We start from the raw sequence: 15033 nt of genomic DNA, 5'->3' as shown, positions 1-15033 counted from the left end.
CAGACATTCAAAAAGTATTTAAAGCACATATGCACAGAGATGCAGAGTATTATAAAATGAGCACCTGTGTAAGTAGGCCTGCTATCCTGACTTTTACGGTTTTCATTTCTTTGCTTTTCTTTTTATTTTTGCTGCCTAATTATTTACCCATAAATAACATGGTTTCCTTCTGCCCTATTTTCGACTTTATGTAAATAGAATCACAGCATGTTCTTGGGCTGCCCTAGTCTCACAGTATGTTTTTAGGATTCATGCATGCTGTTGGGTAGAGCTGTAGTTCATTCATTCTCACTGCTGTAGAGTTTTCTGTTGTAAGAATGAATTGTGTTTATTTCTCCATTGTATTGTTGCTAAATACTTGGTGCTTTTTGTAACTCATTTAAAGAGTCTCTTGCTAGCCAAGATCATGGCAATGTTCTCCTTTCCCTGGTGCTCAGGGGTGCTACCTGTCATAAATCCAAGTCCAGAGGCATGGGCGTCTGGGCTCTATTCTGTGCCATTGGGTCACTTTCAACCACCTTGCACCAAAGGAAGCCCGTGGAGGCTGCAGAAGTTCCTGGGTGGGCTTGGGTTTTCCCAGGCCATTAAATTGGGGCTGTGGGTCAAAGGTGCCGTGATCACCAGGGGGCAGGGAGGCCATGGCTAACAGTGTGGAGCCATTTAGGAAGCCCCCAAAGGTGAGCTTCTGCCCCTGCCTGGATGGTGCATCAATCAAACGCTGTGAAACATGGAGAGAGAGGATGTCCATGGTTCATGTGGTCAGAACACAGCTGGCCCAAAGGCCCCTGTCTCCACACTTAGCTGTGGGTTGCTGGCCCCAGCCCAGCTGACATGGTGATCCTTTCTAAAAGCCCTTTTCATGATGACTGCGCAGAGACACCGACCTACAGAGACAGCACCTGCACAGCTGGGCGGCGGCGTTCCTTTCTCCTGCGCCCCGTGTCCAGACCATCAGCAAACCCTGCAGCCCCACCTTCAGAACACGTCTCAGCTGACCGCTCTCCACGGTCTCCTCCACTCCCACACGCGCCCAGGCCCCGCACCCGGGTCCAACAACTGTCCCAGCCTGCTTCGGCCGCTCTTGTCTCTATGACCCACCCCTCACACGGCAGCCAGATGACTCTTCTTATAAATATAAATCAAGTTGTGTCTGTCTCCTGCTCAGAGCCCTCCCTGGTGCCCCATCAATTTAGAACAAGATCTGGAAGCCCCACTATGTCCCCAAGGCCTCAGGTCCTCCATCCTCCTGTCCTCACTCCCGCAGACCCTCTGGCCTTCCGGAAGGTCCTCGTGTTTCCATGGCCCTTTCCCAACCCAGGGCGTTTGCACTCGCTGGTCCCTCTGCCTGCATGCTCTTCCCCTGCATCCCCTGGATCTCCTGGTGACTTCATTAAGTTGGCTTCATGAACAACACCTGACACAGTGCCCCCTCCATCCTCCACTTGGCTCTACTTTGCTCCCTGCGTTTCCCCCTACTAGACATCACGAGTCACCTTCACTTGCCTATCGTTTGTCTCCCCCAGGACAATGGAGGGGGAGGGTAGGGCAGAAGCATCCTCTATTTGGTTTCCCACTGAATTCTTAGCACCTGGAATACCACTCCATACATTTTAGGCACCCAGTAAAAGTGCAGAATAAAGGAGCAGGTGAGTAAATGGCAACCTTTGTTTTCAGGTCAGGGACAGAGAGCAGGTTTGCGGGCCATGCAGGGGCCACAAGCCGCAACAGAGGGAAGGACACGGTACCTCGCCATCCAATATGACCCTGAGTGTCCACTTCTGGCCTAAGTGTAAACCACCCCATACACACCCAGCATTCAGCAGGGATCTGGACACAGGGAGGCAAGTACACACAAGCCACAGGACCATCCAGTCGGCGGAGGGCATGTTTTTGAAAAGTGGCCCAAATCTCCCCTGCAAGGACCTGCTTAGTCCACCGAGGGGTGACCCCTGAGGGCCAGCCGCAGAAGAGGACGACCCTGCCTGTCTGCAGTAGGAAGCGTGGGACTCAGCCAGCACGACCTGAGTGAGAGGGATCTTGCAGGCTCAGAGCAGGGCGGAGGGGCGTGATTACCTGGAGGCAAGGGTTCTAGAGGGTGAGCATGCGCGCTACGGGCCGTACCTCCGCCAAACGGGGCCCAGATGACCCGGCGGATGGCCTGCACCCAGTCCTCCATGTCCCGCTGGGAGCTGGCCATGAGCAGGAGCGCCTCGGGGTTGGCCGGCACCTTCTCCCGCTCCCCGGCACCACCTGCAAGACAGGGAGAACAGGCTTACTGCAGGGACCCCAGTGGACACGGGCTGCCTCCCCGACAGGGCTCTCTCCAGTCCCGACCACAGCTGGCTTTCATTCCCTGGGGTGTGAGAAGGTCGTCTCTCCAAAAACCACTCGGCAACAGCTGTGCTTTTTGGTTCTATATTGGCAGGCCATCCCCTTCCCACATCCCACATCCCACATCTGGCTTTGGGGCCCTCTTGGGTTTCTTTTTCTCCCTTAGTCTTCTTTGTTTTTCTCCACAGCAGTAAAATCATCCTGGGGTACTAGTAGGAAAAAGCATGCAGATTTGACACCAGCTCAGAGAAGTTCGGATGCCAGAGGAGCTTCGCTACGTATTTTATTTAAATCAACTTCACACATCTTAAATGCACAGCTGAATGTCACTATGCGCCATACGTCATTTATGTCACTATAAGCTAACCGGGCTTATCTGCTGGTGGGGTGAGTCGCAGAGATCCGTGTTCCCAAGGGGGTGGGATGACAGTTAGGAGAACTGAGACCCAGGCTGATCCTTGCTGGGGCCCGCAGCCCAGTGACAGAGACCAGACAGGAGTTAAGTGCTTACTGAGCGCTTGGTACCTGCCTTCCAGTGAACTAGAGCGGTGCCTGATTCTTCTAGTTAACAAAGCTGACAGACTCACCTGCCCTCCTAGGATTCTTTCATCTTCACAATGCCTCTGAGCGAGGTACTATTACTATCTGCATTTGACAGACAAGGAAACTGAAGCACAGAGTGACTAAGGAACTTGTCTGAATTCACAGAGCTAATTCGTGGCAGAGCCAGGGATTCAAGGTCCCCAGCTCTGGGCTGGGACTGGGACACCCCCCCACCCCGCTCCCACCATTCCCCATGAACGAGGCGACCTGCTGGGGTCAGGCTGACAGTGGTCACAGCAAGGCCGCTGAGGACTGGGGAAACCGAGGGGACGGCTCTGAGGGCTGGAGCACGGGATGAGATGCAACCTTGCTGGGGGAGTGCCACAGGTGAGGCCTGGAAGCTGGGTGGTGGGAAAGCAGGCTGGAGGGGCCCACGGGGCCCAAAGCTCAGGAGAGTGGTGCGCCAGGGCCCTAGGATGCCTTCTGAGCCCCGCAATATACACACACTAGCCCGGCTCCTTTGGGCCCAGGCAGCAACTGGGCAGCAGCGCTGCAGCGGTGGAGAGGTGGAGAGGAAGGGAGCTTGAGACAGCAGAGCCTGAAGCCCAAGAGACAGCAGTGCAGGCCGATGGAAAACAAAGATTGTACCCACAGCTGGGGCAGCTGCGTGGCCATTCACGGGGCAAGGGCACCGCCACTGAGAAGGGGACAGCGGCTCTGCATCTTTAGGGCCCCACTCAACGTGGACTATGAGGGCTGAGGTGGCCGAGTGTTCCACGTGGGGAAGGGAAGCCAGGTGTTGCCAGGAAGCTTTTCCATGTATGCTTTTCTGGAAAAACATCTCCAGATGACTCAGAAGAAAGGGACCTGGAGATGGATGGCTTTAAGAATTTGTTGTGGTTACTTGTTTGTCCTAAATGAATACTCAGGTTTGTATCTAACTGGAATTTCTCATTTTTTTCAATTCTTTTTCCTAAAGAGGGCCACCCACGTCATATAAGCTTCATTTACAAAACCCGGATCCACCTTGCCCAGAGGTTGACAGATGCTCTCATGTCCAGCTGTGCCCCCGCCCAGGGTCCTGCTCTAAGCCTGTGTGTGTTTAGCTTTTCAAGTACTTTTCAGGTATGTATGTTTATTTATGTATATTTGTATATATGTATATTTAACTTTTTAAGAAACTGCCACACACTGTTCTCCGAAGTGACTGCACCACTTAACGTTGCCACCAGCAGAGTGTATGAGGGCTCCAGTTCTTCCAGCTCCTCACCAACACTTGGTGTGGCCGGTCTCTTTACTTTTAGCCGTTCTAATGGGTGTGTAGGGGTAGAGCCCTGTGTTTGAATTTGCATTTTCCAAATGACTAATGATGTTGCGCAGCTTTTTATGTATTTAATTGCCATCCATGTGCCTTCTTTGGTGAAATGTCTGTTGAAATCTTTTGTCCATTTTTAAAAGAGGTTGCTCATTTTTCATTATTGAGTTTTGAGAGTTCTTTACATCTTCTGGATACAAGTTCTTTATCAGATATATGCTGTGCAAATATCTCTCCCAGTCTGTGTCTTTTCTTTTCATTCTGTGAACAGTGTGTTTCCAAGAGCAGAAGTTTTTAATTTGGATGAAGCTCAACTTATCAATGTTTTCTGGTTTTGTATCTAAACAATCTTTGCTTAACCCAGGTCATAAGTTTTCTCCTAGATTTTCTTCTAGAAGTTTCATGGTTTTAGGGTTTACATTTAGGTCTATGAGTTAGTTTTTGTATATGGTGCAAGGTATGGACTGGAGTTCATCCTTTTATACATGGACGTCCAGTTGTTCCAGCACCATTTGTTGAACAGACGATCCTTTCCCCACTGACTTGCCAGCGCACCTACACAGGTGATCGTGCTATCTGCGAATAAAGACAGTTTTACTTCTTCCTTTCCAATCTGGGTGCCTTTTCTGATTCTTGTCAAATCGCGCGACTAGAGCCTCAAATACGATGTTGAATAGAAGTGGTGAGAGTGGACATCCTTATCTTGTTCTTGATCTTATAGCAAAAGCATTCAACTTTTCACCATGAAGTATATCTATTGTAGGTTTTTTGTTGATGTCCTTTCTCAGGTTGAGGAAGTTCTCTTCTATTTCCAGTTTGCTGAGAGTTTTTTTTTTCAATCAGAAATGGATAATGGGGTTTTGTCAAATGCTTTTTTCTGTATCTATTGAAAGATCACATTTTTTTTTTTTAGTTTGCTATTATGATGAATTACACTGACAGATTTTCAAATGTTAAACTAGCTTTTCATTCCTGAAATTTCAATTGGTCATGATGTATTGTCCTTTTTATTATTGTTGGGTTCAATTTACTAAAATTTTGTTTAGAATTTTTCATCTATATTCATGAAGGATATTGGTATGCCATTTTCTTTTCTTATGTCTTTGTCTGATTTTGGTATCAGGGTAATGCTGGCCTCACAGAATAAGCTGGTAAGTATTCCCTCTTTTTCAATATTTTTGGAAGAGTTTGTGTAGAGTTACTTTTTTAAAAAAAAATATTTGATAGAATTCACCAGTGAAGCCACCTAGACCTACACTTTTCCTTGTGGGATGGTTTTTTAATAAATTAAATTTCTATAACATATACACCTATTTCTTCTTGAGTGAGCTTTGTAGTTTGTGTCTTGCAAGGAATTTGTCTGTTTCATCTAAGTTGTTGTATCTATTGACATAAAGTTGTTCATAATATTTCCCTTATTATCCTTTTAGTATTTGGTAGTGATGTCACCTCTCTCATTTATATTATTGGCGATTTGTGTCTTTTCTTTTTTCCCCTGATCAGTCCTGCTAGAGGCTTACTGATTTTATTAATCTCAAAAAAGAGCTTTTTGTTTTACTGACTTTATGTCTATTTCTTTGTTTTTCTGATTAGCACACTTTTAAAGGGCTAGATAGTAAATATGTTAGGTTTTCGGGCCATATGGTCTCTGCCAAAACTACCTACTCTGCTGTTGCAGCTAGAAAGCAGCCATAGACAATACGTAAGTGAAAGAGCCGGGCTGTGTCTGTGCAAAAATTTGTTTACAAAAAGAGCGAGCCAGCCCACAGGTTGTAGTTTGCCAACTTGTATCTCATTAATTTACACTCTGATCTTTATTATTTCTCTTCATCTGTTTACTCTGAGTTTAATTTGGTCTTATTTTTCTAGTTTCCTACAGTGTTTAGTGCTATAGTTGCCCCCCTACGTACTGCTTTAGAGGCATGTACAACATTTGTATATTGTTTTTTCGTTTTTATTCAGCTCAAAATGTCTTACCCTTTGGATTTCTTCTTTGACCTATGGGTTATTTAGAAATGTGTTATTTCCAAGTTTGGGGGATTTTCCAGAAATCTTTCTGTTATTGATTTCTAATTCAATTCCATTGTTTTCAGAGAAGATATGTTGTATGATTTGAATCCTTTTAAATTTATTAAGACTTGTTTTGGGATGAGAATACGGTCTATCTTGCTAAGCATTCTGTTTGCACTGAGAAAAATTACTCTGCTGTGGTTGGGTGGCGTGTTCTATAAATTAGGTCTAGTTGTTGACAGTTTTTTTTTTTTTTAATTTTCCGTATTCTTACTGACTTCCTGTCTACTTGTTCTTACAGGTTTTGTTTCTAAGATTTATTTGGTGGGCCCAGAGTTCTCAGTATCGAGCTAATGACTCCTCACTGCTGAGAGAAAACCCTTCTGTGTACGCTATGCAATGCCCCAGGAGTCCAGTGGAAATAGGCACTATTTCCTGCCCTTTGTCAGAGTGGTCAGTGTTGCCTCTAACCCTTTCCAGTGGTTCTTTCCTCAGCCTCAGGTAATGTCCTCACGTGCGTGTGGTGATGAGCTCCCAAGGGGGTTTTCTCTTTGAGCAGCACTTTCCTCCTTGGTATTCTATCCGGAAAACTCGAGATGCTTTGGTCTCCCCAGCTGTCTCTTTAACTCGGTGGAGTCCACTGGGCTCCACCTGGGTTTCCCCTTCCTACATCACAGCCTGAAAACTTTCTCAAGCCAGTAAGCTAGGGCACGTGTAGGGCTTTCCCATCTCTTGCTGGGGGGGTGGGGGGGGTGGGTGTCACAGTCCTTCACTGCCTAATGTCTAGTACCTTGAAAAACATTGTTTCATATTATTTGTCCTTTTTTGGGGGGGTTGTTTTAGGTGGGATAGTAAATCGATCCACCGATCTTATCCAGAAGTGAAAGTCCTGCAACCACTTCTAAGGGCCCACTATATGTAAACCACTGTGCAAGACAGTTAACACGCACAGTCACATTTAATCCTCATAAACACTGCGGGAAGGAGTGCTACTGACTCCATTTTACAGATGAAGAAACTGAGGCTCAGAGAAGTTAAACATTTAGCTCACAAACAAACAAATGGAGGGGCCAGGATTTAAACCCAGGTTTTTTCAACTATAAACTCATTCTTTTTGCAATAGAAAACCTCCTCTGTGTTAGTGGAGGGGAATGCAAGGAAGATAAAATAAATAGGTCATCAAAGCCAACATTGGGATTTTCTATAGCATTCAATTGTGTACGCTAACCTTGTCCTCTGTTACTTAGGAAAGATTAGTATTAGCTTTAGTTAAGGAAAAAAAAATTCTAACAGCAAACATTTCAGGAAGAAATGCATCATGAAGGATGAGGGTCTCTTGATACTGTTTCTGGTTTTTCCCTTTTCTTGCATTTCTACCTATCCTGCCATATACCCCTTTGTTTGAGGCCCTCCTGAACAGTGCTGAGAGCCAGACCTGGGTGAATGCTCAGATCCACCAGGTGGGGCGCAGGGACTTAACTTCCCCCAAATGTCAGGCACACACCTGTAAGGTGAAGAAAATGGGGGTGCCTACCTTTTTGGGAGAATGAAACGAGCTATTCCCTTAGCTTAGCACCTGGCAACTAACAAGCACTCTCTAAATGTTCACATTTATTATCACACTCAATTAAATCCAGTATGGAGCAGAGTTTCTCCACCTCAGCACTAATGACATTTGGGGCCAGATAATTCTACACGAGGGCGGCAGCGGCTGACTTGTGCATAGCAGGGTGTTTAGCGGCATCCCTGGCCTCTACCCACTGGATGCCGGTAGCAGCCTCTCCCTCCCTCCCAGGTTTGACAATCAAAAATGTCTCCACATGTTGCCAAATGTTCCTTGGGGGGCAAAGCTGCCCCCAGTTGAGAAGCACTGATAAAGAGCAATGAGATCTATACTTCCTATGAGTCCAAATGACTTTATGATTCTACCGGTGTGGGACATCCCACAGGCACAACATGGCTTGTCTGCAAATCATCACTACCTCACCCATCACACCAGCTTCCTCTTGTGCTCCTATCTTAGTGCTGGGCAACCAGGTGCCCAAAGCAGAAAGTTGGGAGTCACTAGGCCTTTTCCCTCCCCTTGTCCCCATACTGACCCATACTGTGCCCTGGTGAGCTCATCCAGTCTGAGAGCTTTAACTGCCGTCCCTGTGCAGATGACTTCCAGGTTCGCTGCTCCCTGCCCTCCAGACGCCTCTGTGCCCTCACCCAACAGCTCCACTGAGATGTCTCCAGCCATCTCCCACGTACCAACTACAAAATCCATCTCCAGATCTGCCACCCCTTCCCTTCTCGAGTGAGGGCAACTCCACCTTCTAGTTACTCAAGTGGAAACCAGACACATCCTCAGCTCCACTCTGTCTCATATCCATTCCTATCAGCAAATTCTACTGGCTCTTCCTTCAAAACATATTCAAAATCTGACCATGTTCCACTGGCCCACCTGGTCCGAGCCACCTTCATTTCTCCTCTGGCTTATTGGCATGGTCCCTAGGCTCCCTACCTTGCCCCTGACTGCCTGTTCTCAATATGGCAGCACAGTGACCCAGTTAAGCCCCAAACTAGCTCACGTACCTCTGCTCAAAATCCCACAGTGGCCCCCCTCTCAGCAAAATCCGTGCGGTGATCTTCCAGGCCTCTTGACCTCTTGCCGGCTACTCCTCTAGCCTCACTGTTGCTCTCTGCCTTGCTCTTTGTCATTCCGCAGACAGCTGGGCACGCCTCTGCCCCAGGGTCTTTGCATTTGCTTTCCCTTTGCCCTTGTTCTTGCTTGGAAAGCCATTCTTCCAGACACTGCCATGACTTGCTCCCTCACCTCCTTCAGGTCTTCCCTCAAGTGTCACCTTCTTGGGGAATCCTTCCTGACCACCCTTATTGAAACCTCAATCCACATCACCCACTGCAACCTGGGCCCCTTCCCGGCCTTAATCTTTCCATAGCACTTATCACAATCCAGTACACATATTTTATGTGTTTATATGACATGATTATTTACACTGTTTATTTTCAGCCTGCCGCCATTCTGTCTGTTTTATAAGCAACTCCAGCACACTGAGCAGTGCCTGGCATGGGGAGGGTGTGTACGGAATCTGTGATGAATGGAAGAATAGCAATAGCAGAACCAAGGTGATTGGCACACACAGAGCACCCACTCTGAGGCAGTCATGATGTTAACAAGCTGATGGGAAGTGCTGTCATTATTCCCATTTAAAGGAAAGGAAACTGAAGTCCAGAGATGTTTAGAAACATGTCCAAGCAGTAAAAGCAGTGAACTAGGACTCCAGGCAGCCTGATTCCTAACCTTGACCCCACTCTGTGCTCACTACTTCAGCCTGTGGCTTGTTTAAGGGGACCAGCCCCTACATGACCCAGCCAGGACCCAGCCCAGCTTTTCTTGTCCCCAGCTGGGCTTTATTCCCCTCTGGGCTCCTGGATTTAAGAACTTTCTTTTGAGTTTCTCTTTCCACCAACACAAGGGATTTGGGGGAGAGGAGGTGACTCCAAAATGCAACAGATCCTGGCAGGGGTTCCAGGACAAAAACTCCTATCTTTCAACTTTTCTGTATAAGAATTTTCATAATAAAAAGAAAAAAGAATAAATGATATCTGTGAAACCATTTTGTAAACCACTATAGCCCATGGAACTTCTTCTATGACATTCAGGTCAAAAAGTTGTCATTCTGATGTAATTAATCAAATGATACCTAATAAGCCCAGGATTTACGGAAAATGTTTAAAAATCAAAAGAAATCACTGTTTAAAGGTGACAGCAGCTGCAATGTATGATGTGTCACAGGGCCCATCATCATTCTACAGGCTGCCCAGGGGAGCAGGGAGCTCCAGGGAGGCCTCCAACACCTGGATTTCCAGGGGTGAAGGCCAAGCATGGGGATGCAGCTGTCCAGAGCAGCGTAATCCAATGAAAATATAATGCAAGCCACATGGATAATTTCAAATGTTTTAGTAGCTACATTAAAAAAGTAAAAAGAAGCAGGTGAACTTATTTTAAATGATATATTTTGTTTATCACAGTACATCCAAAACAGTATCATTCATTTCAACACATAGTCAGAAACTATTGAGATATTATTTATATACTTTTTGTACTAAGTCTTCAAAATCTAAGGCGTAGTTTGTACTAAGAATATGTCTGGACTAGCCACATTTCAAGCACTCAGTTGCCATATGTAGCTGGTGGCTGCAGGACTGGACAGCTTTCAGACAGCCTAGACTAGGGCTGGAGGGGAAGGGGAGAGCCCACTATCCCTAGACTTCCTGAGACTGTGTGTGTGTGTGTGTGTGTGTGTGTGTGTGTGTGTGTGTGTGGCCAGCTCTGGGCAATGCCTAGTTGCCGGCTGGGCTTTTCTGCAGTGTCTCCAAGGTTGGCCTTCCCCACCCATGCCTGCCAGGCTGCACCGGGCTGAACCCGAGCAGAGGTCCAAGCTTCCCACGTATCCCTGTTGACTCATCTTCACTCAACTTCTTTTGCTTGGAGCCACCAAATGCCACTTGCCCTTTGAGGGTTAATCATCCCCCAGTCTGGTGTCCCTACAGCCTGCTCTTGACCCTGGCTGTTCACTTACCCCTGGGCAGCTGCCTGCTCCTCTTCAGATGCCTGGCAGGGCAGAAAGGCATGGTGCAAGAACTGGCGGGGCTGTGGTGGCAGCAGCGGCAGCCAAGCTCACCCAGGCCAGACACAGATGCCAGGCAAATGAGGTGCTGGCAGCTCCAGGTTGCAGCCGCCTCCTGGCTGCCTGTGCGCTCTGCCCGTGGGCTGGGGACCAGACACTTTTTGTCTCTCTGGGGGAACTTTGTCTCTCCGGGGGAACTTCTGTACTTCTCAGTGCCCCAAAGCCGGGACTGACCCGGGCGGGGCGGGGCGAGGCGAGGAGGAACAACGGGTTCCTGCGGGGCCCTCCGGCTGGTGCTGGGGCTGGTGCATGGCCTGCCTGGGTTTCCTACAGTGGAAATCCCAAGGCAGGTCCCAAGCGCCTGCCACCTTGCACACTCCCTCCCCTATATTCTAGGACTGAGAGCACGGGGCTGGACTCCCAGCGCCACCAGCTTTGTGCCTCTGGGTCCTCCTCTCCAAGTGGAGCCTACCTCACCTGGTTGGTGGAGATTAAATGAATACATGGGAGAAGGTTGATAAAATGTAAGGGCTTACTGGCCACATAATGTTTCTACACTTCCATTTCTTCATCAGCAAAATAACTGGACCTAACTTGTGAGATTCTGGTGAGGACTGAATGAGACAAGGAAGCCAGGAGCTGGGCAGGACGCCTGCACATGCTTCCTAAGTGCTGTCATACCCTCTGTAACCATCACCATGCCTGTGTTACGACAGGGCAGCTGGAGCTCCCAGTGGCCCAGGGCCACCCGGCCGGGAAATGGCACAGCAGGATTTGGATTTAGCAGTTTGGGATGCTTTTCATTAAATCAGCTCCACCCTTACGGTGTATCCCTGATCCCAGAGACAAAGAGCCTGAGACAGCCCCCTTGCCCAGCCTGGTTGCTTCTCCTACATCACTCAGTCCTCCCAGGGCACAGTGTCAGGAGCCTGGACCACAGGCAGCCCTGAAGATACCATCCTAAAGGGCTGGGGCAGGCAGCAGGCACCAAACTCTGGTGAGAGAGCACAGGGAGGGAGGCTGCGCTTGTGTTGATGCCACCTGTTTATCTGCCCATCCCTCCCATACATCTATCCATCGGTCCATCGGTCCACCCATCCCTTCAACAAAGAAAAGCAGTCAACTCAGAGCAAAGCACATCTGCTTAAAACTCCTTGGAGGGCCTAATGTTCCTGGAATAAAAATCCAACTCTGATGTGACCCTGGGCGTCCAGGTCCCCTGATCACATCTCCTCCTACTTACCCACCCTTAATGCCATCAGCCATCCTGGGTCCTTTTCTCTTCCTCAAGCTCACCCTCTTCCAACTAGAATCTCTGCACTTTCAGGTTCTTGGAATGTTGTTCCTCCAGCTCCTTGCAGAGTTGGCCCCCTCTCACCTTCAGACCTTACCTCAAACATCACTTAGAGAAAACTTCCCTGGGTGAGAACATTTGTCAAGTAACTGCCCCTCCTGCCCGATGACTCTCCCACTCTGTTCTCTATAGAATATAGCACAGCGGAAAATTAGCTTATTTATTTGTATATTTGTTTATTGTGTCTCTGCTAAAGGCATGTAAGTTTCATGAAAGCAGACCTTGCCTCCCTTGGCCTCCTGGAATCCCCAGGGACTAGTCCAGTGCCTGGAGAGGGACAGGAGTTCAGTGATTGGCAGTGGTCACTGTGGGGACACATGGAGGGCTCTGTGCAAGTGACAGGCAATCTCTCTTAATAAAACACTCAAGTTTTATTGGGTGTTTACCACATGCTTGGTACCGTTTTAAGAGCTTTGCATATCTCAGCTCCATATCCTCAGGACAACCCTATAAGTTGATACGATTACGACACCCATTTTACAGATGCGAAAACAGAGGCTGGGGGAGGCTGAGTAATTTGGCTGAGGTCACACGACTAATTAGAGTGGCGCTTCCCAACTGGTCAGCAAGGGGAAATTACTTGCCAACTGGTCTCCAAAAGTGCTGGCCACTCACAACCTGTCTGGGACCTGAACCCAGGCAGTATGGCTGTAGTCTGTCCTCCTGGCTCCATCCCTCTGCTGGGCAGCCTCCAAGGTGGCCCCCAGTGAACCCTGCTTCCTGGTACTGTATTCACACTCTTGGACAATCACCCCCTTGCACGTGGTCTGGACCTAGTATCTTATTAGAATAGAACAAGGCAAAAAGGGACAGGATGTCATCTGTGTGCCCTCCACTGCCACAGCCCTCAGCCGGGGGTGTGAGGAGGCTGACAACCGACCTCTGCATTTCTGGATGGCTTTTTTTATTGTCATAAATGCAGAGAGAAAAAGGAGAGAAGGGAAGGCGGAGGGGAGAGAGTAAAGAGGCCGCTGGGCAGTCACCTGACACGGGGACTCTAAGAAAGTATGGGAAGGCTTGTCTTGTGGCCTAAATGTCTGCCACAAAATACCTCTGAGCACGTAGGGAAAGAAGGCACCCCAGGGAAAAATGGATATGGAAGAGGACTGCTGGAAACACAGGCACGAAGCCCAGGTCGTCCGGCATCTGCAGTCCACCTGCCCTGCCTGTCAGATGCTCCTGCCAAGGGAACTAAAATCACGGTGCATTTCTGTTGTCATGGCGACTGCAGGGTCCAGAGTCTCATAAATGCTCACCCTCCCCACCCTGCTCCATCCCCAGCACAGCACTGCAGTGGGTGCCCCAGCTCTGTCACTGTCTGTCACTGGGGAGGAGAGATGGCCCGGGAGCTGGGAGACCTGGAGGGCAGAATGTCAGGAGGGGAAGCGACGGGCTGAGAGAAACAGAGACTTCAGGTCCCTATGGTTCCTTTAGCGCTCTCTGGAGTCTGTCCCTTAGGGTTGCTGTACTCTGCCTGGAGGAAAAAGGATGTAAACCCCAGGGCAGGTCCTCAACCTGCACAAAGCTTCGTGCACATAATACCTACCTGGGCCCCCGGGGCTCTGTTTTCTGAGAAGGAAGACAGGATCTGGTGAAGAAGGGAGAAAGCTCACTCAAGCAGGACCGGACAAGCAGAGACCCCTGTCCCGGCACAGACTGCACCCCACGTCACTACACTGGGGCACATGAAAACCTTATGTTGGCCTCTCTCTCCCTGGGGCTGAGCTGGCTGAAAAGACTTCTTTTGTCTCAAATAGTGAAACTCCTGAACAGTGTCCTGGGTGCCCGGCTGTCTGCAGGGCCCCTAGATATTCCACATTAAGAGTCTCACTGGCCCCCTCCCCCAGGGCCAGAGCCATCAGGGAAATTGCTGACACCTTGAAAAAGTACACCCAACTCCCCCAGTCTCGGACAGAGAGTTAGAGCCCTCACCCCCAAGCAGTCAGCACGCGGTGGACTCTCTGTAGTCTCCCCATGGCCCCCGCCCTCTCATTTGCAGGGTTCTGGGAACCGACTCGGAGCTTTCAACCACACCTCTTGATGAGCTGGAACCAGAAGTGAAATTCTAATTGGGCCGAGAAAGGCACTGGCCACAGCTGCACCCGGAGTGTTTGGGAGCTCAAAACGCCCCAATGGGCAGGCAACAGCTGAACCCAGTACAACGTCAGAAGCCACGTAATGGCCAAAACAGGGGAATGGCTTAGGAGAGTGCGCACATAAACCAGATGGAATCATATGTAGCCACTAGGAAATGAGCACTTATGAGACATTAAGGAGATTTTTAAAGAAATGAAAAACAGTTATACTTTACAGGCTAAGACCGGAAGATGCAGCCTCTGAGACACAGGGGAGGTCCCTGGAGGGTCTTCTGAGAAAGGCTTCATGACTTCTAAGAAGGACCCCACAAACAGACCCTGCTTCATCAAGGCGGCATATCGTGCCTGTCTCTGGGAATTTTGGTAGTCATCTTGTGACCATGCTGACCAGCCAGCAAAGCTAACAGGCCAAGGAGGGCAGGGGAGGAGGGGGGCCCACGCCCTTGCTAACTTGACTGAGACCCTGAATCGCTGACCCAGGAGCTGCCTACCTCAGGGCTTCTCGGTCTGTGAGAATAACACATCTCCTTTGATTTAAGCCTGTTAGGTGGGCTTTTCTGCTTCCTGCTGCGGAAAGCATCCCAGTCCAGAGACGAGAGCCCCCAGGCAGCTGAGAGCTGCACCGGCTCCCCCAGGAGCTGCCAGGGAGGGGCAGGTCTGGGGCTAGCTGAGGTACACTGGTGGACCTGCAGCCCGGGTCCAAGAGAAACCTTGGAAGGCGTGTGACAACATTCAACATCCATTTTGAAA

The 15033-nt window shown here is 49.0% G+C and overlaps 1 protein-coding gene across 4 annotated transcripts in view; it reads right to left on the bottom strand.

Annotated features, from left to right (window-relative positions):
* The window catches only part of ARHGAP22 (Rho GTPase activating protein 22), a 197702-nt gene that overhangs the window by 37648 nt on the left and 145021 nt on the right, over positions 1-15033 (bottom strand). For all 4 annotated transcript variants that reach the window (XM_059900629.1, XM_059900630.1, XM_059900631.1 and 1 more), the window contains one exon: positions 2122-2250. In XM_059900629.1, the coding sequence (XP_059756612.1) occupies positions 2122-2250 (129 nt within the window). The remainder of the gene's footprint in view (positions 1-2121; positions 2251-15033) is intronic.

The sequence above is a fragment of the Balaenoptera ricei genome, chromosome 16 (genome assembly GCF_028023285.1).
Source record: "Balaenoptera ricei isolate mBalRic1 chromosome 16, mBalRic1.hap2, whole genome shotgun sequence".
Taxonomy (NCBI): Eukaryota; Metazoa; Chordata; class Mammalia; order Artiodactyla; family Balaenopteridae; genus Balaenoptera; species Balaenoptera ricei.
The sequence above is the reverse complement of the archived record's forward strand: the minus strand, read 5'-3'. Positions and strand labels throughout refer to the sequence as shown.